Below are 23,629 nucleotides of genomic sequence, written 5' to 3' on the forward strand. Positions count from 1 at the left end.
CATATGGCAAGGTCACAGTTCATTTCTCTGGCAGTGCACATGCACGTCAAGAAAGAAAATAGAAAACTTTGGAAAAATACAAAATAAATTAAATACATGCAGCTTTGCAGCTTCCTTAAATAGTTTTCAGCAAAATGCTCCTCAAAATAGTGCAACGTTAAAAAAAACCAAACCAACAAAACCCGACACAATTAAATTAAGTCCAACTTTACTTTGCAACAACCTAAATAATCTCGGTAGGGGAAAAAAACCACCTAAAGGCAATTCACAAGCGTTCAAAACGCTCTACGGCAACTAAATAGTTTACAGCTACTCACAAGCACCTGCGGGAGGTCGTTAAAGAAATGGGAAAGCCGCCTCCGATTGATTGCGGGTGAGCCGGGGCAGCCCTCGCAGCACGCTGCCGCTGCCCTCTCGCGGAGGAGACGGGAGTTTGCTCTGCAGACACCGCCTGGCAGGGAAAGACAGCTCCAGAAAGGCCGAGTGGCCTCAGCCTTCCCCGGCCGTGCGATGATTTGCGTGCTGTGACTTATGTAAACCTTTTTCCTCCCCCCATGCGACGTGATCTTCACCCTCCTGAGAAATGTATTCCCAAGTTTGGTCTGCAAAGGGCAGCTCGAGTATACAACTCACCTCCTTTGGGGCTGATTTTCATTGGGCTGGGCTTTTGGGGCATCGTTTTGTTAGTTTCAGTTCTGACAGGGGACTGTTCCCTCATAGAATCACAGACTGGTAGGGTTGGAAGGGACCTTTAGAGCTCATCCAGTCCAACCCCCCTGCCAAAGCAGGTCCCACCTAGATCAGGTCACACAGGAACGTGTCCAGGTGGGTTTGGAAACCTCCAGAGAGGGAGACTTATCCTCCCACATCTGCACGCTGTGCACGGACTGGGGCTTGCCAAAGGGATGCTGAGGGGGAAAGGGAGGGGATGCCTGTCAGCTTGTCCAAGACAAGATTTCCACAGCATTCTGAAAGCCTTTGAAACTTCATAGAGAACAACGCTTACAAACACATGGCTAGCCATCACACTCCAGGGAAACCCACCACCCCAGGGAGAAATACAAGCAGATCAGATCTTCACATAGGTCACACAGATATACTCATGTAACTACCAAACTTCAAAACCTAGATCTATACTAACAGGCTTCTCTGCATCCCGTTTGATCTTTACCAGGTACTGCAATAAAGGTCATTTTATACAGTCCAAAGATTTCATCAGGATATTACAAATGGTTCTTTGGGGAAATTTACCTCTGAAAATGTAAGCAGTAAAATGAAACCACATAGCAGCACATTTTCATCCCCTAAAAATATAAAATAATATGTATATTATACAGTAAATCAGTCATGACAGAGCACAATCACCTGCCTTTGATGGCACTTGGTCATTGAATCATTAATTCTTTGATGCCAGAAGTCGGGATTTAGCGATGCAACAGAGGACTTGGAGAAAGCATCACTGTGAGTGTAGAAGCCCAACCTACCCAGCGCCAAGGGCTCAAGCGCAGTCAGCGAGAGATTCCGAGCAGACTTCCTATCCTTACTAGATGGTTATGTTAAATACATTGTACAAGTATCTGTGGAAGAGTTGAGCTGAACACTTCTGTACACGTGGAGATCCTACGAAGCTCAAAATACCCGGGAGCGGTGCGTTGCAGATGGCTGTAGGAAGCGCGGGATGAACGGGATGTGGGTCGGGTTGAAGAGGGGGAGAAAAGAAACTAGTGACTTAATGACAGTCCTTAACATGCTAAGTGGAATCGACCTGTCGAGAGAGAGAGCAAGAAAGGATGTTGGAGGTTGGAAATCAGATACCTGCACATCACAGACAAGTGAGGCACAGCAAGCAAAGAGCTGCTGCAAGAGCGAGGCAACAAGGGTCACGTAAAGCAGTTTCAGCAATTCATGGCGTTAGGGTCTCGGGTACAAAGAGGAATTTGGTCAGATCCATCTTTCCTGTGTGACCTGATCTAGGTGGGACCTGCTTTGGGAGGGGGGTTGGACTGGAGGATCTCAAAAGGTCCCTTCCAACCCCCACCATGCTGGGATGCTGGTGTAAATTCAGCTAGGTGGTGGTAGCAATTCCAGCCCCCACTTCCCCCAGTAGCGCTGCAGCCCAGGCAGGAGAGCTGCTGCAGCAGTCATCTTGTTCACTGCATCGGTGGCAACTCTCTTTCTGATCATTTCCAAGGTCTGGCTTTGAGGTGTGCTCCAGGAAACAAATACATTGTACTTGTCTTTTCACGAGTGTCTGCAGCGTAGTCAGAGTGAGGAATTACCTCCCAGAGATTTACAGGCACTCCTTGGCCTCCCAACTCTCCTGCTTCAGCCAACCACCAGCAATTTGCAGTGCCAGGACCACGTTTTATGAACACCCACATTCATTTCTCTCCCATCTGCTACTGTGGTTCACCAAACACCGTGTTTCCCAGGGCAGAAATCAGCTGTGCACATCATGCACCTTGCACCCAGGCAACGTGGCCCAAAGGGGGTGAAGTCTGAGCTTCATCTGATCAGCCTCACAGCCCTGCCCAGCTCTGCAGAGGACATTTCAGCAATGAACTCTGTGAGAACGGCAAAAGCAATACTGGCTGTTACTGGGAGGGAGGCTGCTGGGTTAATAAATCATCATCACTGACCAGCCTAACAGCAGTAAGTGTCTGTTATCTTTACTGTGCATGAGCAACAGAAGATAAATTGCCCCTCATCCTGGTATAAAATTTTCATTCCAGAGATAAAGCATGTAGCTTGACAGCAAACATTTATACAAAACCCCACCTTCATTTCACTGCTGTCCAGGGAATAGAAAATCCTGTGCAAGTCGTGGCTGTGCAGAACTGTGCTGTTCAAAGGCACGGTGGAGTTCCACAGGGCATCCAAACATGGAAATCATCTGCAGGAAGTACTCCCTGCACAAGCAGGACCTTTACTGCCATTCTTACTCAGGCTCCTGGGCTCTCATTCAACAAACTGTGAATTCAGATTACTCTGATACTCCCAAAGTCATTTGGCAGCCAAATAGTTGCAATTTGCCAGTGATCATAGAATCATACAGTCATAGAATCATGGAATGGTAGGGTTGGAAGGGACCTTTAGAGATCATCTAGTCCAATCCCCCTGCAGAAGCAGGGTCACCTAGATCAGGTCACACAGGAACATGTCCAGGTGGGTCTTGAGGCAGAAGCCTCCACACCCTCCCTGGGCAGGCTGGGCCAGTGCTAAGTCCATCATGTTCCAGTCCATCAAGAACCAAAACTGCTGCAAACTGACCTTATAGAATCACAGAATGGCGGGGGTTGAAAGCCCTGCCAGGGCTCCCCTCACCCTGCCCAGCCCATCACTAACCCCTGGTCCTCAGCACCTCAGCCCCACGGCTTTGGGATCCCTCCAGGGCTGGGCACTGCCCCAGCTCCCTGGGCAGCCTGGCACAGGGGCTGACACCCCTCTCAGGGAAACAGTTCTGCCTCAGCTCCAGCCTCAACCTCCCCTGGGGCAACTCCAGCCCATTTCCTCTTGTCCTAAACAGTCTCATGGGAACGTGCTGCTCATCTTTCCAGGATGGGATTTTTTTTGGGAGAAGCCCTCGAGGCCTTTTATTAAAGCAAAATATTGACCTTTTTTGTATCTATTTTTTCCCAGAAGACAGCTGAAGGAGAGTGCAAAGGAAACCAAAAGTACATGTTGCCAAATTGTGGCACTCAGCTACAGAGAGCTCTGTGCCACTTAAACTTCTGTACCCCTGGCCCAGGCTGGAATATCACAACATGGAAACATGTTCATATTACATAAAGCAGAAAATTATACTGGCAGAAGGAACCTCTGGAACTCTGGTTGTACTCATGAGTTTCACACCTCTATGTGTAAACTTCATTACCAGAGCATTTTAGTTCATTAAAAACATTTGGAGTGATAAATGATTAAACTAAACCCTCCCTCCCCAGCAGTGTGCAAAGCATGAATGAGGCACTCCTGGTTTAAGTTACCTGTGTTCACAGTTGAATTAGCAGCAAATGATTGCCACTAACGCTGAAAAACACTGTGGGCCTTCTAAAAGCAAGACTGAAACACAGGAACACTGGGTGATGAGTGAAAGAACAAATGAGTAAGTTACTTTGGTCTTACTTCTCGTTTATTTGGTGTTGTGATAGTAGCTGGAGTTTGTCATCCCTCCCCCTCGGATGGCGTGGACAGCCGTGGGAGATGACGCTGGGTAATGGCCAGGGCGGATGGGCTTGGCTGCAGAGGAGAAGTGGGAAACCAAAGAAGACCTTTAGCTTTCACACAAGGTTTTCTGCCTTACCATCTCTAGTGCAAACCCCATTGCTTTCCAACGAGAAGCTGTGCTTGGCAGAGTGGTCTGGAATCCAGCTCTGTGTAACACAGCTGTCCAGAGGCTTCATACAGCAGGAAACACCGAGTGCCCTGTTCTCCCTCAGGTTTTAAGACAGCACTATTAGCATCACCACCCAAAACGTTATCCTTCTGCTCTAGCAATGCCAACAAAGATTGCCTCATCTTAACCACACAGGACTGTATGCACACGTTCAGATGGCAGCACGAGGACACACAGAGTGTCTGAATTATACAGGAGGATTTTGGACTCTGCACCATCCAAATGAAATCAGAATGAGGAGGGATCAGGGCAAAAAGAGAGGAAGGGACAAGGTCCCGAAAGGCAAGGAAAGGAGAGGATGTAGGGGAGGAGGAAGAAAGGGAAACACTAATTCAAAAAGACAGGTTTTCAGGTCACTAGAAGGGCACACAAGACTCACTGTGCCATTTATTTACTGAGTCAAATAGCTCAGGTGCTTTAGACTTTAGGTGGGGCAGATTCTATTAAAGAGTGAAGTCTTTGAAGCTCCCTGTGCAGCAGAGGAGAGCAGAGCCTGTGGTTTGCCCCGCACTGCTGCTTCCAAAGTTCGCCCTGCTTAAACATGAGCAAACACACCAGCCATGAGGTATGTGAGCAGGTACTAAGCCCTTTAGCTCCGTGGCCTTACCAATCTGAGCAGAGTGTGCTCTCCGGGCCATGTTTTTGGCTCTCACAGCCTCCTTGATGCGATCCACCTCCTGCTGGTAGCGCTTGCGGTCGCGCATGGCGTTCTCCTTGGCCTCCTTCAGCGCGCTCTCCAGGGCCTTAACTCTCTCTGCCGTAGCCCGAAGTCGTTTCTCCAGCTTAGGAAGCTCACAACGAAGATCTGCATTATCACGTACCAGCTGCAAGAGAAGCAAGTGGCCAAAGCATCCCATGAGAAAGCTTGTTGCATTCAGCAGAACTCCACAGAACTGACCCTGAAGGGGGAGGGCTCTGGGACAAAGGCAGGGCATTCTGCCACCAAGACCTGCTTTCCTAGGCTTGGAGAACAACTGCAGCAGACACTCCAGAATGTAGAAATAGCCACCCTTCTGCAAACACTTGATCTCCTCAGTCTAGCAAAACTGCAATGCTTAACTATGGTGTACAGCCAACACTGGGTAGCGTCAAAAGTTCATCATCTCCAGTGGTTATGGCATGCTTAACTCCTCAAGTATGTGGGAGAACTGGAAACTTCAGTGCCTCAAGCACTGCTAAGCAATCACCAAGGGCTGTAGCTGTGAAGGTGATGGTGACATGCAGCTCTGAATTCATGCCCTCTCCCAGTTAAATACAAACCCAAGCAAGGTGTGCTGCTTGTCAGAGTAACATCTAACCTCACGTGCTGCTGAGGCTGAGAGAAAGGATTGATCTGCTGCAAACAGCAAACCCAATACAACTTCTACTGAACACATTATACCACTACTACAAGTCAACTAGAAAACTGCTCCAAAGGAGTGATTCTCCCTTTTCTGGCTTGAAGGGCAGAAAGGGGTTTAACTCCCATATTAATAATACAGCGAAGCAACAGCATGTACTAACGTTCACACGCTGTTTCACAACCAAACTGCTTGACACCTGCTAGTCCAGGCTGAGTGCCAGGAGAAAAACACAAACAAAGCCCCCAAAAATTGTCACAATGTGCTTTTCCTGCAAAGTGTCAAACCCTTGTTCTACCAAATAGTTATGATGTGAAGTAAGAGCAGGATGATATCACATTCAGGTCAAGTCCTGTGTCATTTTTCCCCTCTGATTTTCTTGTGTGGACTCCTGGTTGGTTTTGAGTAAATACACACTAATGAGAGCTATAAAAATCCATCTGAAAAGGCAGCAGATGTGTGAACTGAGTGCGAAAAAGGCAAAACAGTAGAAGGAGAGACACTCCTAACATGTCCTGATTTCCACTTTTAGAAACTAGGGCTTTAAACCATCTGTTCCATGAGAATCTCAAAAGACTGAACCTTAGCAGGCACTTGTCACAGTCCAGCACTGTTTGCTTTTTGGCACTTCCACGGGAATAAATAAAGCAGATTACTGGGTCTCACTGATAACAGTGTGAGAAAACTGCACTGGGCAACGTGATGTCACTGTCCAAAAAGGAAATCAAAAGCATCTCTATTGTTTTGTGCTCTGCATCGAAACAGTTCAAAACTCCTGACATCTGACAAGGGGGTGGGAGCATTGGTAACAATCATCCAGTGTTACCTAACGAGGTGCCACCTGGATACACCCCCTGCCATCGACAGACACCCATTCCAGTGAGCAGAGGGTAAGGCTCTTTCCCTGATTCATACCCAAAACACTTGCCTGCTCCACATCCCCCAGCCCCTATCTGCATGGTGGCTGGGTATCTAAGGTGAAAGGCTCTCCATAGCTCTTGTCTCTCTGAACACCAGAAACTCCAAAGGAAGTGGGAACTCCATGAAACAGGGAGGAGACAGAGATGGACATGCCCAGAAATGACTGGCCTCAGCATCCCTGGAGGGTATCAGCCCTTAAACTGCACAGAAAACCTCTGGTTTGGTTTGGTGATTCTGTGGTTACTTTGCTTTCATACTCTGCTGACTCCACTCAGGTCACCTCCAAGCTTGAAGCCGGGAGTTAAAACTGAGGATACACGATCCATCCGGAGACCAGCCATGAGCACACAAGGGAATTACAAAACATCTCACTGGTTTTTATGCATTCAATGGTCCAGTGACCATTGGTCTTGCCTGAACTTCTAGAGTCTATTTTCATAGAAGACAATAATTGTTTCCTTAACACAGCCCTAAGAAGTAAGGGCAGTGGGAACAGCAGCTCTGGCACCAACTCCAAATGTCAGTCGAGAACTCTGGGTACCATTTCCTCAGACAGTGCAGGTTCTCTTCCACACAAATACAGGGGGAAAAAAGGCTGGATTTTTGATCAGGATGGAAGGAGGGAGAGCAGGAAGGAGGGAGAGCCCTTACCTGTTTGTGAACCTTCGTAAGCTGTTCCAGGTTGTTCTCAAGAAAGGAAATCTTCTGCTTCTGCGCAGCACTTCCACCCCCGTCATCGCTGTCAAGTTCAACGCTCTGCACGGAGAGTTGCAGCACTCAGCAAAGCCAGGCAGAAATTCATGAGGAAGCTCAAGAGTTTGCTCAATTTAAAGCTTCCCAAAGGCAGAACACTCTTCCAGAGTGTTAAGGAGAATTGATTTTACTTGTCCATTTGAGGTTTGAGCCACATTCCCTGCTACACAAACCATTAACTATCCCTGCTAAAAAGTGATGGGGGGATCTGCAACAGGAAAATCGTAGGGTTTGGCTTTTTTTCCACTCCTGGGAGATCTCTAAGTAACATGGGCTTTCAACTTTTAAAAACAAGAATAAAAACTCTTCCCCCAAACTCCTGTAAAGGGCTGAGAAGCATTGCAAAGCCTTTGACTGTTCCTGCAGCTTCTGACTCTTCTTCAGCAGTTAAAAACACAGTAACTTCTGCCAAATGGTTTTGTCAGGAAAAGGCTGATGGATCACCAGCCCATGGAAAGGTACATTCAGTGTAAGTCAGTGCAAGCTGTATGGAATCATTTCTGGTACCTTTCAATAGCACCTCTGAGGATTTCATACCTGAACTGAATTGGTTCGTTTTGCTTAACCGAGGCTTGTCCTCAGCAAATCGGGACCAAATAAGAGCAAATAAACCTCAGAACACTTTCAATCTTATTACTCACTGTTATTGAGAAAGAAAATATCCCACTCTGGAACAACATGTGCTAAAGGCTTCCAGTAAATCACAAGAACAGTGGCAAAAGGTAAGGTTTTGGTTTAAGAGAGCCAAGTCTTACTTTTTTAACGCGGGTGGTGAGATCCTGGACAAACAGCTTGCGCAGGTTGTGAAGAGTCTGAAGTTCTCTTGCCTGCAATTGAGATCATAAAAGAAAAGCACAAACTAATAAGACAGAGAAGATGCTCTGGTGTAAAAATTCTCCTTGGATTCGAGTCAATAATATGACTTGATTGTGATTCCTTATAGAGCTGTAGCTGCCTGTAGGGATATGCGGCTCACAGAAAGGCCCTGCTCACGCTGTTCCCCACTGAAGGGCTCTCACACCTCCCAAGGTGTTCCCCACATCAAAGCTGCTTCTGAAAATATGTTGCCTCTGCCTTAGGGCACGGAGAAACAACAGCAGAACACTGAAGTCTCACCCATTGGCCACGGTTACACACATCTAACGACAAGGCAGAGCTCTGGATTCACTCTCTAGCCAACACATTGCCCCTCTCTGAGTGCTTACTCACAGGCACTTAAGATGTTTAAGTGCTATTTAAGTTTTGGCAAAAGTCCATGCTTTCCCAGCCTTTGTCATATGCAACAATTTCTCAGGCTCAGAGAAATAATCACCTTATTCCAGACTGGAGGTGAGACAGGAGAAGTGGCAACCCTGCACCTACTCCCAGGAAGAGGGAAGCACTAATGCAGTTGAAGGAAGGGAAACATGTGAACAGGCAGCTCATCCTAGATTTGACCAGAAACCAAAAAGGAGAAGCTGCCTTCATGGACTCCAAGAAACTAGTCTAGCACAGCCCAGACCAATGGGCGGAATGAGCCAGCATTTGGCCTTTGGTAGCTCATGCTTTCCTGTAATCTGCCATGCTTGATTTTGAATCCTTGCTGCAGTACTTATGAAAACTCTCCCAAAGTGAGTAACATTTTAATGTAAGATACTTCAAAGATGTTTACTCAAAACAATTAAACAGAATACCCTCTGGGTTTCTGCAAGCTGATGGTGTGGTGCTGCCCAACTCATTTCCAGCTGCCTCACTCATTCGGCATACAGGGCAAACTAGTGTACATGCTCTACATTCTGAACATCCCCTCTCAGACAGGCTGCTCACACCTCTTCCTTGCAGGAGTGCATTTTAGCAAGGCTGATATCTGTAGTGAGGGGCCCAGAGCTGGACACAGTATTTGAGGTGCAGTCTCATCAGCACCGAGTACAAGGGGACAATCACCTCCTTGGCCCTGCTGGTCACACTGTGTTTGATCCAGGCCAGGATACCCTTGGCCTTCTTGGTCACCTGGGCACACTGCTGGCTCATGTTGAGCTGCCTGTCAATTAACTCCTCCAGCTCCTTTTCCTCAAGACAGCTCTCAAGTTCCTCAGCCCCAAGCCTGTAGCGCTGCCTGGGGTTGGTGTGGTGCCACACCAAGAATACTGTGTCCAGTTCTGGGCCCCTCACTACAAGAAGGACATGGAGGGGCAGGAGTGTGTCCAGAGACAGGCAATGAAGCTGGTGAAGAGTGTAGAGAACAGGTCTGATGAGGAATGGCTGAGGAAGCTGGGGATGTTTAGCCTGGAGAAGAAGAGGCTGAGAGGGGGCATGATCGCTCTCTACAATTACGTGAAGGGGAGCTATAGTGAGGTGGGGGTTGATCTCTCCAGTAATGAACAATAGAACACAAGGAAATGGGCTCAAGTTACACCAGGGGAGGGTTAGATTGGACATTAGGAAGAAATTTCTCACTGAGATGGTTATTAAGCATTGGAAGGGGCTGCCCAGGGGGCTGCTGGAGTCACCATCCCTGGAGGTATTCAAAAGAGGCATAGGTGAGGTGCTGAGGGATATGGTCTAGTTCAGTGATGGTTTGGCAGTGTGAGGTGAGGGGTTGGACTCGATGATCTTAAAGGTCTTTTTTAACCATAATGATTCTGTGATTCCATGGGGGAGGCATCAGGAGCCAAAGCTGAAAGGACCAGAGTAGTTCAGCCTCAGACTTTTATATGTGTCTTATAGCGTCCTGAGGCCACTATCAGCTTAATTTAAAAGCATCACACACAGGAGAGAATGCTGGGTTGGAGTTAATAGCAATGTTAACTCTAGCATAAATCACTGTATGATGCTCCTCAACCAGCTCTGGCTGTGCCCAGCCTCTGAGAGCTTGGACAAAGCCTGTGTATTTTACAGACAGCAATGTAGCTTCCAACAAAACTGTGCAGCAACAGCTGAGTGAAGTTGTCCATCCCAGACTGCATTTTTAGCACTGCATGCTCAATGGGATATTTGTCTGTAAGCTGTTACACTGGTCAAGTTCCACCCAACTGTACTGCAGCCACCCTATTTGGAACACTGCTTATTTCAGGTGATTGGAAGGAAGCAGGACAGCAAAGCAAAGGCACCAGCAGACTGAGCAGTGACAGCTTATTCACAGGAGGCAACAATAGCAGTATTGCACCTTAAATTTTAACCTGCTCTTGCATGATTTAGCAAAAAGCACAATTTGGCTCCATTATGGTATAAATTGGTCATTTCCTTGGGCACAGATACAGGGATGAAGACGTGGGGGAAAAACACTCAGTGAAGTATAATGAAGACATACCACTGTTTCCTCCAGCCCCTTAAGATCTTCTCTTGCTTGTTCTCTTTTATCATTAAGCAGTCTAGAAAGATCACAACATTGGACACGAGTCAAAAGATGTTGGAGTCATATAAACCAGAAGAGAATCAATCACCATTCAGTCTGAGTAGAGCATCTGCAGATGTGCACACAATTGTGCATCTCTGCATCTGTAATTATGCATCCCACTGTCCCAAATATGCAGCTTTCTCACACGAAGCAGCTGAGCCACCATCCCCATTCTTTGTGGCCACAGATGCCATTTTTATCTCTCATTTCCAGGAAAGGCTTTCATTCAGATGGCTGATTTATTACTTAAAAAGCAAACCCAAGAAAACCCACACAAAGCCCCCAGCTTCTTCTGTGCTTGTTCTTGCTGTGCTTTAAGGAAGGAGGCACTGAACACTTGCTGTGAGGGCTCGTAAAATCAGAGCTCTAGAAAATGCAATCTTTTTTGGCAAGTATCAAAGCCACTATTGAAAAGCCTACAATATAAAAACATGGAGTAACTGATGCTCATTTTTTAGCACTGCACATTGGCTTTGCTACTGAAATGGTATTTGCAGTGGGAGTGTTTTGACACAAAAGGCTCTCACCGGCACGTTCCCTGTGGACACACCAAGAGACACTACAAAGGGCACCAGGTGAGAAGGGTATTGACTTACATGAGATTTTCCAGTTTCATTTCTCTTTCTTGGTCCTCAATTTTTAATTTATCATAGTCAGCACTCAGTTTCTCTTGTTCCAGTTGCAGTTTCTGGTTCAGACTAGAATGAGAAGGAAGAAGTCAGTTCAGCTCAGTCCTGAGCCCATAAACAAATGGGTGAATCCCCATAAACAATATAGGGCTGGAAAGAGACAGTAAAGCTGTAACTCTCCATTGAAAACTTCTGAAAGAAGTTAAGCATAAGGCATCTGATGAACAGGATTTTAAAATCTTGGAGAATCAAATTCAGTGGCTTGCAGCATTTATCCTGAAGGACACAGACTGTTCTTGCTGTCCTGCTTCCTCATATGTCCCATTTCCCTATTACCAGGCTCTGACCACCACGTCAGGATTGCCTGGACTTTATGAACAGACAAAAAGAAGAGTACATGAGCAAAGAACTCCATTTTTCAAGTGCTGGAGTATCTGACTGACAGAGTTTCATTGCTGTGCCAGGGAGAAATCTTCAGGGTGTGAAAATGGAGAGACTCGAGTCACTCAGAGACTCTCAAAGTCTGTGGCTGTTATAAGAGGCCCTCAAAACCTTTCTCCTTTAAAATCTGTTCTCCTCTAAGCTCTTACCTACTGACCTGCAGGTGTAACATTATTCTTCCTTTTTCCTTTCTATAGTTTTATGGAGTTGTTAAAGCTCACCAATAAAATCAGACACTATAATGCACTGTGCAAAAGAGAGGCTCGGCTGGTGCGTGTGAGGACACTGCTTTCTGTAAGACACTGAGACACAGGTCAATTAAATGATATAGATTTCAATGAAAACTAACAAAACCAACCCCCAGTCATCCCCACAGTGTCACAGAACAGGCCAGGAGCAGAGAAAGTGATGGAGTGAGTGAACATACTCTCTGATTTCATCAATTATTTTCTGCTTCTCTTCAATTTCATCCCTCAGCCTGGACAGCTGCTTCTGGTGGGCTTCCCGGTGACTCTCCATCTGCTGCTCCAGTGCCTTCTGCAGGGTGCAAAAAGCACAGAAACAGAAACCAAGTCACACACAGCTAAGCTTCCTTTCTTTCTGGATTTGAGGGAAGCTTATCAGATCAGGTTGATTCAGGAATCTGCCTGGTAGATCTCGCTATGATTACAAAGCTGGGCATTTACTCACCCAAGCGTTTCATCCAGACAGCTTTTAGCAACAGATGTCTACTCATTTTCTTGCAAAAGTTACCTCACATGAAAGCCAGGGTCTCAGCACAGCAAGTGCCAACAGTGACACTGGTTTTTACCAGCCCTCTGTTACTTCACCTGCTTCTGTTTGCCAAGGAAACGTGTGGACAGCTATACCCATGACAGCAGTAAAACCCAAAACACCCTCCCCCTCTCCAAGAATTGTTTCTCCACAGCCCTGTTATTTGAATTCAAGGACGAAACATAACTCAAGCAGTAAGAAAAACCCAATGTATCTCTTCAGATTGCCAGTGAAGACTTGCTTTTATTCTTCCAACTAAGGAACAGCTGTACAGCTGTTTTGCTAAACTTGAACTTTTTTAATGGAGGCTACAGTCCCGAAGCTCACAAACCTCTATCACTGTCCTGCTTTTCTGCAGCCCCATCAGAAACACAACTCACACACCATTGCCTAACATTTCTCTGCATTCCAAAGGAAGAAAAAGCTACCAGAGAACAGGTTTATGTTTCACTATTATTTCCAGGAGACAGTCAGAACTCTTGCCAAACTATTTTGTTTCTCTCCTTTTTAATCAAGTGTTTTAGTACTTCCATTAACCCCAGGAGCCTGACTCATTATTCAGCAAATCAACTTCCAGCAGGGTTCCACTGGCAAAAAAATCAGTGTAACACAGATTATGTTATATCATGTATAACAAAAGTGTTCACAACTATGGCCACAACATACTGGGCATTATATTTTGGTTCTGTGTGTGTGTGATTTGAGGAACCCAGGCATCTCCAATTCAGCAGACACAGCCCACTGAACCTCTCTACTCTTTGAAGTTGGCTCAGCTTACAAACTGGTCTCAGAAGATGTGCTCACCTCAGATGTTCAGCCTATCCTCTGGCCAACAGCCCCAATACTGGCAAGTTCTCTGATTTCACACTGTGAAGGTCATTCAGTTACACGAGCTGGGGTTTTCTAACAGAGGCTGGCAATTCTGACAGAGCCTGCAAGTGTTTACTAACAGCACACCAATGTGTCCAGGAAGACAAAATTACACCCCAATTATCAGCTTAAAGAACAATCTCCCTGACAAGTGCCCTCTAACATTGCAGCACACCACCCTACCTTCATCTCCTCTGCGTCCTGGAGCCGGGTCAGATGCTCCTTCTCCTTATCCTTGAAACTGACTTCGTGCATTTTTTCTGTTTCAAGTTGGAGACAGGTGAGAATTAACCACATGGTTCCAGAATGTGCTATGTCCAGTCACTTTAAAAACTCCCCCAGTTCCTCTTTGTGCAGAGTGCTGGGGGAGCAGTGGAGACAGCTTTGGAGGGGCAGACACAGCCGTGGTTTGCAGTACCCCAGCTGTGACCCTACTGCCCAAACCCCCTTTTTCTTCAGCCCACTCTGCACCTTTCCAACCTACTCCTGTCTCCTTATAACCCTACAATCCTCCTTGTACCTTTCACTTTCTGCTGGGAAATGGTGCCTCCAGAGTCAGACACCTCTCATGAGTGGGGGAGAAAAATCAGGAGATGGAATGAAAATTACATTCTGGAAATGCAGATGTTAAAAACAAGTCTCAGCATCACCTGCTGCTCCTGGAGCCAGAGAAGATCCTTTGTGCAGAAACCCAGAATAATGTTAAGGCTGCTAGGTCACATTGTAATGTTACATAAACCAGGAGCTTGGCTATAAAAACTGGTTCTGATACACATTTTCCACACTAAATGAGAAGAGGGAAACCCAGCAATTCTTAAGCTGAAGTCAGCTGGTTCCTATATAGGAGCTAAGAAAACCATCACCTTTCACTTGACCCTAAGGGAAGGGGAATGATGACCACAAGAGCCAGCATTGTACCTTGAGCACGTAGCTTGGCAAGTTCTTCATTGAGAGAGTCTTGTGACTCTTCCAGCTGCCTTCTCTTCTGCTCCATATTTTGCATGTAGTCTGTAAGGGACTTGATCTTTGCTTCATGCTTTAAAGACAAGGGGAATAGCAATGAGATGTGAGTACCACAGCTTGTTCCCTAGGCATTCAGGTACTGTCCTGGATAAAGGAGGAAAACCAGAAAGCTCTCCACATCCAGTGCCAATGAGTAGGAGACAGGAGCTAGCAGATCAAACCTGACTGCATTTTTAAAGGTCACACTTAGCAGCCCAAGATAGGTACTGAATAGCACATGTAGCAATTGCAAAACATCCCTGGGAGCTCGTGGCTTGGTGTTAAAGAGCAGCAGCTTTCTACAAGCAGACAAACACTGAGGTGGCTTCCTGGATGCTTCAGCCTGCACAAGCTCAGATCAACTCTCCCCAGCCAACCTGATGATTTGTTTCTCGCTAACATCCTTTTGAATTGGACTGCCTTATGTCTAAATAAGGAATAAGGCCTTCAGGAAGTCCCCCAATAGATCCTAAACCTGACAAGCAATGTGGCCAACTCGCAGCTTGGCTCCAAAGGTCCTGTTCCAGAAACAGAGCCTGGGTCCAGCACACAGCGGGGATGCACCGTTCCATGGGCCAGCTTAACACCATCACCGTGCAGCCCTGTGATGTGGCACTGCCATTGCCAAAGCTGGCCACCAGCCTTGGACTGAGCCTGCAAGGCCTCAGATCAGAGGCTCTCTGAGCTCTTCCTGACCTGCCTTGCAGCTTTGCTTTGCTCTCCTTTTACCTGATGGCTTTAGAAATAAAGTGTGTCCACACATTAACAAGATGTTGAGAGTTTCTTCTTGGTTTTAAACACAGACAGGCCTCTGTATGCACCAGAATGAACCTCCAGAATGGCAAGGCAAGGTGATTATCTGCTTCATTAGGTAAAACTCAATAAAGGCACTCTGCTGCAGCACAAGAGGTTGCCCTCACTCCAGGTGTCCCTACTCTAACTGGTAGCCAATGAAATACAGTGAACTGTATCATCTCCTCCCCTTTACATGTCCACTTCACAGCACTTGAGCATGTCAAAGCAGTCAGTGTCCTCTCCTGCAGCAAGCACCACTGCTTGTAACTGCCACCCATGGTGAAACCCCCCCTGCCATCTGGATTTCTATCTTACATAGCAGTGCTTTCCATAATGGATTGATTGGCTATATTGCTGCCTGGTTATCTGAGTGGCACACTTGCTCACTTGGTAGATATGAGGGGGTTCTCCAAATGTTTTGCTAGTGAACCATAAAGCCACAGCTTCCCTTCTCAGGCTGCTTTGAAGTGAAGAGCAAGGGGTGGGGAATGGGGAAAGAGAGAAAAACCAACCAAACACACAAGAGAAACGCCACTCTGCTCCCTTAAGTCTCCTTTCTCTCTCCTAGCACATGCATTTCATGAAGAAGGAGGCTGAAACCTTGCTGCAAAGAGCCATGGAAGGAAGAAAGGCACCTGTGAAATGAGGAGCTGGCAGGCAGCGAGCTCCCTCTCGCTGGCGTTCATCTTCCTGTTGGAGTCTATCTGCGCGCTCTCCAGCTGCTTGCTGCGGTTCACCAGCGACTTCACCTCAGACTTCATCTTGCTGATGTAAAGCCGGGCCATGGTGAACTCCTCTTCAATCACCCCGTTCACATCTGCTAACTGAGCACACAGAAGGTGGCCATCTCAAAGGTGTGGTTCTTACAGGTAAGCCAACGCAGAGCAGCCTCCCTGCTGGGAAACTCTTGGCTAGAGTGAGAAAGCTCAGCAGCCCTCAAGGAGTACCCACAGACCTTCATACAATCATAGAATGGTGGGGGTTGGAAGGGACCTTCAGAGCTCATCCAGTCCAACCCCCTGCAGAAGCAGCTCCCACCTAGATCAGGTCACACAGGAACGTGTCCAGGTGGGGCTTGAAGCCCTCCAAGGAAGCAGCCATCACCCTCCCTGGGCAGCCTGGGCCAGGGCTCCCTCACTCAAACACTGAAAGACTTTTTCCTTATGTTTAAATGGAGCCTTTTGTGTTCCAGCTTCATCTCATTACCCCTTGTCCTGTTGCTACATACAAGAGAACAAAGTGATACCTCAACCTCCTGATAACCACCATTTATATACTTATAAATATTAATGAGCTCCCCCCTCAGTCTCCTCCAGATCAAACAGCCCCAGGTCCCACAGCCTTTCCTCATAAGGAAGATGCTCCAGTCCCCTGAGCATCTTGGTGTCCCTGCACTGGCCTCTCTCCAGCAGTTCCCTGTCCCTCTTGAGCTGGGGAGCCCAGAACTGGACACAGTACCCCAGATAAGTCACTTTTCAGGTCACCATTAAACACTTTACACCACTCTGATTCTTAGAATCTTCACTGATAAGCCTCAAAAGTGAAAATCAATGCTTGCATTCACAGTGTGCTTCATCAATTTCGTGGTGCAGCACTAAAGTAATCCAGCCTACCACTACTGCAAGAGCATACTTTGGAGAAACCTTCTCATGCCATCAGCACAGGGAATTTTCCTTCTTTCAAACTGCTGAAAGCTGAGGAGTATTTAAGTGGTCCTTAAAGAAGCCTCCTCTTGAGGAGCTGTACTTCTTCAAGGAGCTGTGCTTCTTCAAGGAGCTGTAAAGCAGAGATGAGTCTGGAAATCTCACTTGGCAAGAAGGTAATAACCCTTATCTCTAACTATTAGTATCCTTCTATTTATACACCATTTCCTTCCCTGGCTTAACCTGGTGCCTTTAATTTGTATGTCTTTCTCTTTGTGTGTTTCCTTCAACCAATTAATTCCTGTACCCCACTGAGGAGCTGGGAAGGTTCTCCTTGGGCAAGCACATGGCTCACAACTTCATCTGCTCTTTGCCCTTTTCCCAGCACTGCCAAGGGGAAGGTAATGTGCTGAATCTTTTCCCAACAGCCTAAAAAGTGCAACTGCTTCCAAAACTCTCAGTCTGGGCTGAAATTAGACACGTTCTGAGAAGATGCTAATTGCCAACAAATTTGAAGTTATTCTTCTAAAAGCTTCCCAATCTGGCCTTATTTACACTGGCAGCTGTCCTGGAAAACGCTGACATCTTGGTTCCATAAAAACTTGTATCAAACACCCTCTGCCTCCATTTTCGAAGATTTCCTCTTAAGAGCTCCTATTACAATGGCCACCAGAGGTTGCTGTGACATCTAACAAAGTCTGGTCTTGCGGCCCTGGCATCTGCAGAGCCAGAGCAGAACACAGGGATGGTGCCCTCTGCGGATCTGGTGATCTAAGGGGGCTCGTAGCGGGTTTTTGATGACTCTCAGAGTCAACTCCCAGCACCCTGGCCACATAGACTGCCTTTTAGCTTGGAATGCTCTGGACAGCTCACAGCTCAAAGCCTGAGAAGTGAGCTAAAAGCAAGAGGCTGGAGTGCAATGCAAGGACCCTACATGCATCTGGAAAATCAATTTCTTACCCAGTTTTAGCAGTTGCTCTACTTCACTTCATTTGAAATGGATGGATAAGACATTAACATCACCAGGAAGATCTTACAGGCCACGAAAAGTTTCCAACAGAGATGTGCCATTTAGCAATGACCATGCAAATACCTTCTCTGGGACTTTGCATTTGGCTCATCTACAGCAGAAGTATGACAAAGCAAACAGCAACCACCTCTATCTGTGAAACCAAGACAGGAGGCAAATTCCAAAGCAAAGCTGGCCAAAATTTGCACCATCTCCAGGCAGGTTCAGCCACCAAGCCTTCTGCTGCTTCCAACGACCTTCACTCCCACTCTTACCTTCTCTCTTCAGAAGAAAATGATCCTCTGCATTTATTCTCCTCTAAAGGTCATCAGTCAATACACAGAAGTTCAGTTTGTCTTACTGTCATGTCATTATTTCTGTGGCATCCAGCACAAACCTCACAGTGCTGGAAATCAGTAACTTTAAAGCATCTTGTGCTCAGAAACGCACATGAAAGCACAGGCTCTTTGATGAAGCCAGAGGCTGTTAGAAGGTAATAAACACCAGAAAGCATTATTTCCATGCAGATCTTCTCATTTGTGTGGCCTGGAGAGGCAGCAGAGCAGAGCTCTGGCTTGGATGGGTGTTCACCTTCAACTCCATAACAGTTTTAGGACAAACTTCAAATAGAAGGGTAAGGTCAAATCCTCATCAATTGTTCTTGGTGGAGCTCAGTCCCTCTCATTAATAAATGCATTAATGTAGAGTTGAGCTGCATTAATCTGGCCCAAACACTGAGCTGGGGATAAAAGTAGTAATTGTGTGCACAGACACTGACCATCTCTGACCCAGACAAAGAGCTCTTCAGTATTTTGTGCTCTATTGCAGGAGGTGTGAGGGACAAGCAATAAAGAGAGCCCACTTACTGTTTTAACATCATTGGTACCAATGATTCCTCCAATCTCTCCCAGGTCCTTCAGCAGCAAGTTCAAGATTTCTGTAGCTCTCTTCTTCTGATGGTTACTGAGCTCCTGCAACTGGCCCAGCTCCCTCTGGGTGGCTGACAGGACACTCTGAAAAGGTTTAACAGCAAAAGTCACTCTCCCCTCCACAGACTGGGCCTCAGTTCCTCTGTGGTATCAGGGTTACATGGGACTGTCTTGCCTTTCCCTGAAGATGCCTGCTGGCTCAATGCACAGATGCACACAACTCCACCTTGCCATAATCCTCTTACCAACAAGGCTACTTACTTTGGATCTGTTAAATGTGGTACATCTGGTGAGAATCTTATTTGCATAATACATGGCAGAGAAGGTTAATGGCAGAGAAACAGGTACAGAAGGACAGAACATTCCCATCTTTCAAAGGGATTTCATAGTACCTTGTTTCACTGAAGTGGATAACGAAGCCTCTCATGAAAACAGACCTGTCAACAACAGCTGCTTCAGGCCCTGTGATGAATGAATGATGTATTAAGCCAATCTTGATTTTTCTCAGATCAGCTTTTTTTCCCCTTAAGATTGGTACCTAGCAGCTGAAAAAGCTCATTCCTTCCTTGAGCTCTCCTGACTCTATCTAAAAGCCCTGCACAGAGTCCAGAGAAACACAAAATGCTGCACTGTGCACAAAGCAGATTTTCCCATCTTTCTTGGCATAATACAGTTTCTAAATAACCAAAACACAGACTGGCCAGTTCTCGTGCTCAGCTCAGTCGTGCTCTGCTGTGCTACACACAGAGCCTGCAGGAGAGCCACAATCTGCCATCAGCTTCCAGGGGGATGTTTCTGAATGACCCTCATTTTTGTGGTTCAATACATTAGAAGAGAGAAGGTGGCATTGGCAAATATGGATCTTTTAACAGCTTCTCTGCTACTCCAACTTCTCAACTCCACAACAACACAGTTGGCAGCAGTACCTGAAAGTGTTGCAATGGCAAAAGCCAGCAGTTATCTGGGAACCCCTATGGAAGTCTTTAGGAGAGGGCCAGAGTTAAGGGGCAAGGAGGGAAGCAGCACTATAAACCCCTTGCACTTACACTCTTCTGTGCCAGCTCATCAGTCAGTTGCTCGTTGGCCCTCGTTTTGTCTTCCACTTCTTGGGATTTCTGGTCATAATTGACAGCTAATTCTTCCAGAGCTTGAAGGACCTCTTTCACTTCATCTTTGGCTGCTTCGTTCTCAATCTGAAGACGAGTCAGCTCCTCTTGAATCTTCTCATAATCTCTCCTAGTGGAGGCTAAAAGCTGGAAACCAGATTATCACAGAAGCATTATGTCACTCATTTAAAAGACAAAGAGGGCAAAAACAAAGAGAGAAAGTGCAAGGACCTGAGTGTGTGTGCAAGAGAGAGAAAAAAATCCTGCTGCTGTACCAGAAACAGCATTGAGCCACAATCATATGTGCATAAATGTGTTTGAAGGAAGCAAAAAGGGCTCTGAACTGCAATGAAAAGAGAAATCTCAATCAAATCTTATTGTGACACAAAACTGAGGCAGACAAACTTATTTTCAACAGCATCATAGCTCCAAAGAAACGTTCTGCCCTCAATCCAAAGCTGCAGATAGGACCCAAAAAATACCACAAAGTAAAATGTTTGAACACAGACTCACAGCTTTGAACTGAACCAAGAAAAAGGGGCTCTCTGAGGCAGTCTCAGAGATCTCCTGGCATTAGAGGGATTTTGATAAGCAGACCTATGATGATTGTTCTCAGTTATCATCTGAAGCCTGATGCTGAAGACGGATCAGCTGCTCGAATTTGCTGAGGCAAAACGTTAACTAAAGAAGAAAACACAGACTTCACACATAGCAGGGAGGTATTTCCAGCTTCACAGGATCATTGGGGTTGGAAGGGACCTCCAGGCACCATCTAGTCCAACTAAAACTTATGACATTTACTCTTTGCATGTTGCTAAAAGAGATGTTGAAGTTTGCTGACTGTTAGAGGTCAGCTGCCTGATCCTCCCCTTTTCCTTGGCACCACTCCACCTTCAGATGTTAGTCTCAAGAATCCAGCTCTTGGGTTCTCAGCACAAAGCCAGACTCAACAGCAATCACATACTGCAGGATGTTGTGGAAATAAACAGAAAGTGCCACCTGACATTCATTCCTAACGTTGTGCTTTCAAGAGTAACACAACAAACAGGACTTAACATTGTATAAGAACCTCAAATATAGAACAATGACATATAAAATGAGATAGCAAGAAGGTACTCATGCTCATCCTAACAGCAAAATCTGGCCATCAAGTCACAGAGTTCACTTATTTCCAAGCCTCCCTGTGTATTCATTAGTATAATATTACTGTATTGCAGCTTTCTTGGCCAGCAGAACCAAATCTGTACTAATGATGTGTGCTGGGTGGACTTCTGACCCGTCCCACCACTACCCATGGGCTCCCAGGCCATGGGGAAGCTGAAGGTGAGACCCCAAGCGAAACAGAAACACCTCTCTCAAAGGAGAATGTGAGAGAAAACATCACTTGCTTTTGGCTCAGAGTGCTAATGGAAAAATAGGAAACCAAGCAGGCAGCTTCAGACACTGGCACGTGCCCAAAGTGGCGAAGGGAGGATTCAGATGTAAGGGAAATGTATCTCTTGGTAATGCTGCAGCCTCAGAAGTGCACTCACGTTACAGAAAAACCCACTGAACTGCCAAAGCCAGATGGCATGTAAATATTTAAACAACAAAATAGCTTAAAATAATCTCTCTACTAAACACAGATGGAACTATTATTTACATTTACTTAAGAAATTTTCTGTGTGAATATTACTGTGACTTCAAGTAAAGAGAAGTGTTTTGTATCACCTAGAGTGTAAACACAGCTCCTCAGAAGATTCTTGTTGCTCCAATGTGGAAGCACACAGCAAGATTTTAAAAGGCTATTAATGAGGCATTGTACCCATCAGCTGCAAACAAAGGGAAAGAGACAGAGTCCTCCCTAAAACACATACCCTAAAAACTAGCCAGTGGTGAAAAGGTACCAAAAGGCAGAGGTATCAGCACAATGCCATCTGCAGCAGGCCTTAGATTGATAATTAACCTGCTAGCTTAATCAAGCAGAAAAAAGTTCTCTGGTTAATTAGGGGGAAGCAGAGTGAGGCAGCTGCTCAGTAGCTAATATATCACAGAGCTAATCCCAGCTCTGTGAGAGGACAGGAATGTCAGCTCCTGCAGCACAGGGGAAGAGAAAACCTTGAAACATTGATTCAAACCCCTTAAAGAACAAAACAAAAATACCACATTGGCTGACAAAGGGAAGAGGTGGCCAAGCTCATCAGATGAACCAGCTCAGCCTTCTGAACAAGTGGTGCAAGGCCAGCTACAGAGATTTCAGTAAGTCAGCAAAGCCAGTCTGGAAGATGTGGAAAAAAGGGGAGAAAGGGGCCTGATTAAAGGCCACTGAAAACTTAATTCATCTTCCAGATGTCATATTGACTATGGAGCACAAGGAGGGTGGGGAATAAGCAAGAGTACAGCGCTTTCCCAGATACCTAACACAAAGAGAGGAATGGACAGCACCCAAAAAATATGACACAAGAAGAACCATGAAGGAAAAATAAGCTTTAGATGACAACACTGAAGTGACAAAGATGGGAGAAGTGAGATGGTGTAAATAACACACAAAACAATGTTGCTGAGAAGGTGTAAAGTTCTGTTTCACTTGCATAGGCAGGGACCCAGGGTAGCACCCCACACAGAGTAACTGAGAGAAGCTTGTGGCCAGTGAGAGCTTAATCATGGAGTAACACAACCTGCAGGGGGGTTGGACTAGATGATCTTAAAGGTCCCTTCCAACCCCTATCATTCTGTGATCCTATGGTGATAAGTCCCCAAAAGTGGCAGGTGATTCCTGAGTGATGAGGAAGAGACATTTTAACATGCAGTTCTCTCCCTATAGAGACAAAAACCGTTGCCAGATTTTGCACCTTCAAAGTCTCTGGTCAACAAATGAGAGACAAGAAATGACTTGGCTGTAAGTTCAGTGACCATGTGCCCCACCTTAAAAACCTCCAACCTTCATTTTACAGACAGAAACAGTGAAAGAAGATGTTTAAAGTGAGCAATTTAAGTTTTAAAGCAATTCTAGGGCAGCACCAGTAATCAGTTTGTGAGTCCCACAGATTTCTCTCAGTACTAATGAGCAAACTAATGAGCATCAGTAATTTAGTACCAGAAGGAGTATTAATATAGTTGAACTAGGAAATCTGTCACTAGCTGCAGCCTGTAATGTCTGGCTACCTGAAAGGATACAGACATACTGAAAAGCACATTGGAAGTGGCCTCACTCCTACGCTGCTGTCTCCAGCAGAGTGGTGTGCTACTACGTGGAGTTAAGGCTTAATGCTCTTCTGAGGTTATGGTGACATTTGAAGTTCAAACCTAGCTGTCACACAGTTTCTGTTACCTACTGGATTTTAGCCAGTTAATATGAACAACAACCACGACAGAATCACTAAACCAGGGAGAGGCTCATAAGCCAAATGCAAAGGGTTTTCTGTCTGCTTTTGGGGTGGTTGTTTAGTGTTTTACCTCCTCTTGATCCAACATTTGCTGTTTTAGTTTTTCAGCCAACTGGCTCTGCTGGTTGATTTCATCATCCTGCAATGAAACAGGGTTAGAGATGTTTAGTTTCTTTTCAAAGTTTGGTCACTTTTATTTCCTCTTTCTAGAAAAGAAGGAAGAACAATGCCATAGCAAACCTTGTGCTCGTTTGAGTGGTATGAGAGGAGAGCAAAAGTACAC

At 46.0% G+C, this 23,629-nt stretch overlaps 1 protein-coding gene across 1 annotated transcript in view; it reads right to left on the reverse strand.

Annotated features, from left to right (window-relative positions):
* Window positions 1–853: 853 nt before the first annotated feature.
* The window catches only part of KIF5C (kinesin family member 5C), a 76,365-nt gene continuing 53,589 nt past the window's right edge, over window positions 854–23,629 (reverse strand). Inside the window, exons 13-26 of the mRNA XM_062004681.1 lie at window positions 23,417–23,485; window positions 19,922–20,128; window positions 18,813–18,959; window positions 15,930–16,118; window positions 14,416–14,533; window positions 13,681–13,757; window positions 12,281–12,390; window positions 11,380–11,481; window positions 10,697–10,757; window positions 8,163–8,234; window positions 7,306–7,410; window positions 5,001–5,217; window positions 4,123–4,236; window positions 854–1,765 (exon numbers count right to left, since the gene is read on the reverse strand). Of these exons, the coding sequence (XP_061860665.1) occupies window positions 4,130–4,236; window positions 5,001–5,217; window positions 7,306–7,410; window positions 8,163–8,234; window positions 10,697–10,757; window positions 11,380–11,481; window positions 12,281–12,390; window positions 13,681–13,757; window positions 14,416–14,533; window positions 15,930–16,118; window positions 18,813–18,959; window positions 19,922–20,128; window positions 23,417–23,485 (1,581 nt within the window). The 3' untranslated portion in view covers window positions 854–1,765; window positions 4,123–4,129. The remainder of the gene's footprint in view (window positions 1,766–4,122; window positions 4,237–5,000; window positions 5,218–7,305; window positions 7,411–8,162; window positions 8,235–10,696; window positions 10,758–11,379; window positions 11,482–12,280; window positions 12,391–13,680; window positions 13,758–14,415; window positions 14,534–15,929; window positions 16,119–18,812; window positions 18,960–19,921; window positions 20,129–23,416; window positions 23,486–23,629) is intronic.

This window comes from Colius striatus, chromosome 11 (assembly GCF_028858725.1).
Source record: "Colius striatus isolate bColStr4 chromosome 11, bColStr4.1.hap1, whole genome shotgun sequence".
NCBI classification, from domain to species: Eukaryota; Metazoa; Chordata; class Aves; order Coliiformes; family Coliidae; genus Colius; species Colius striatus.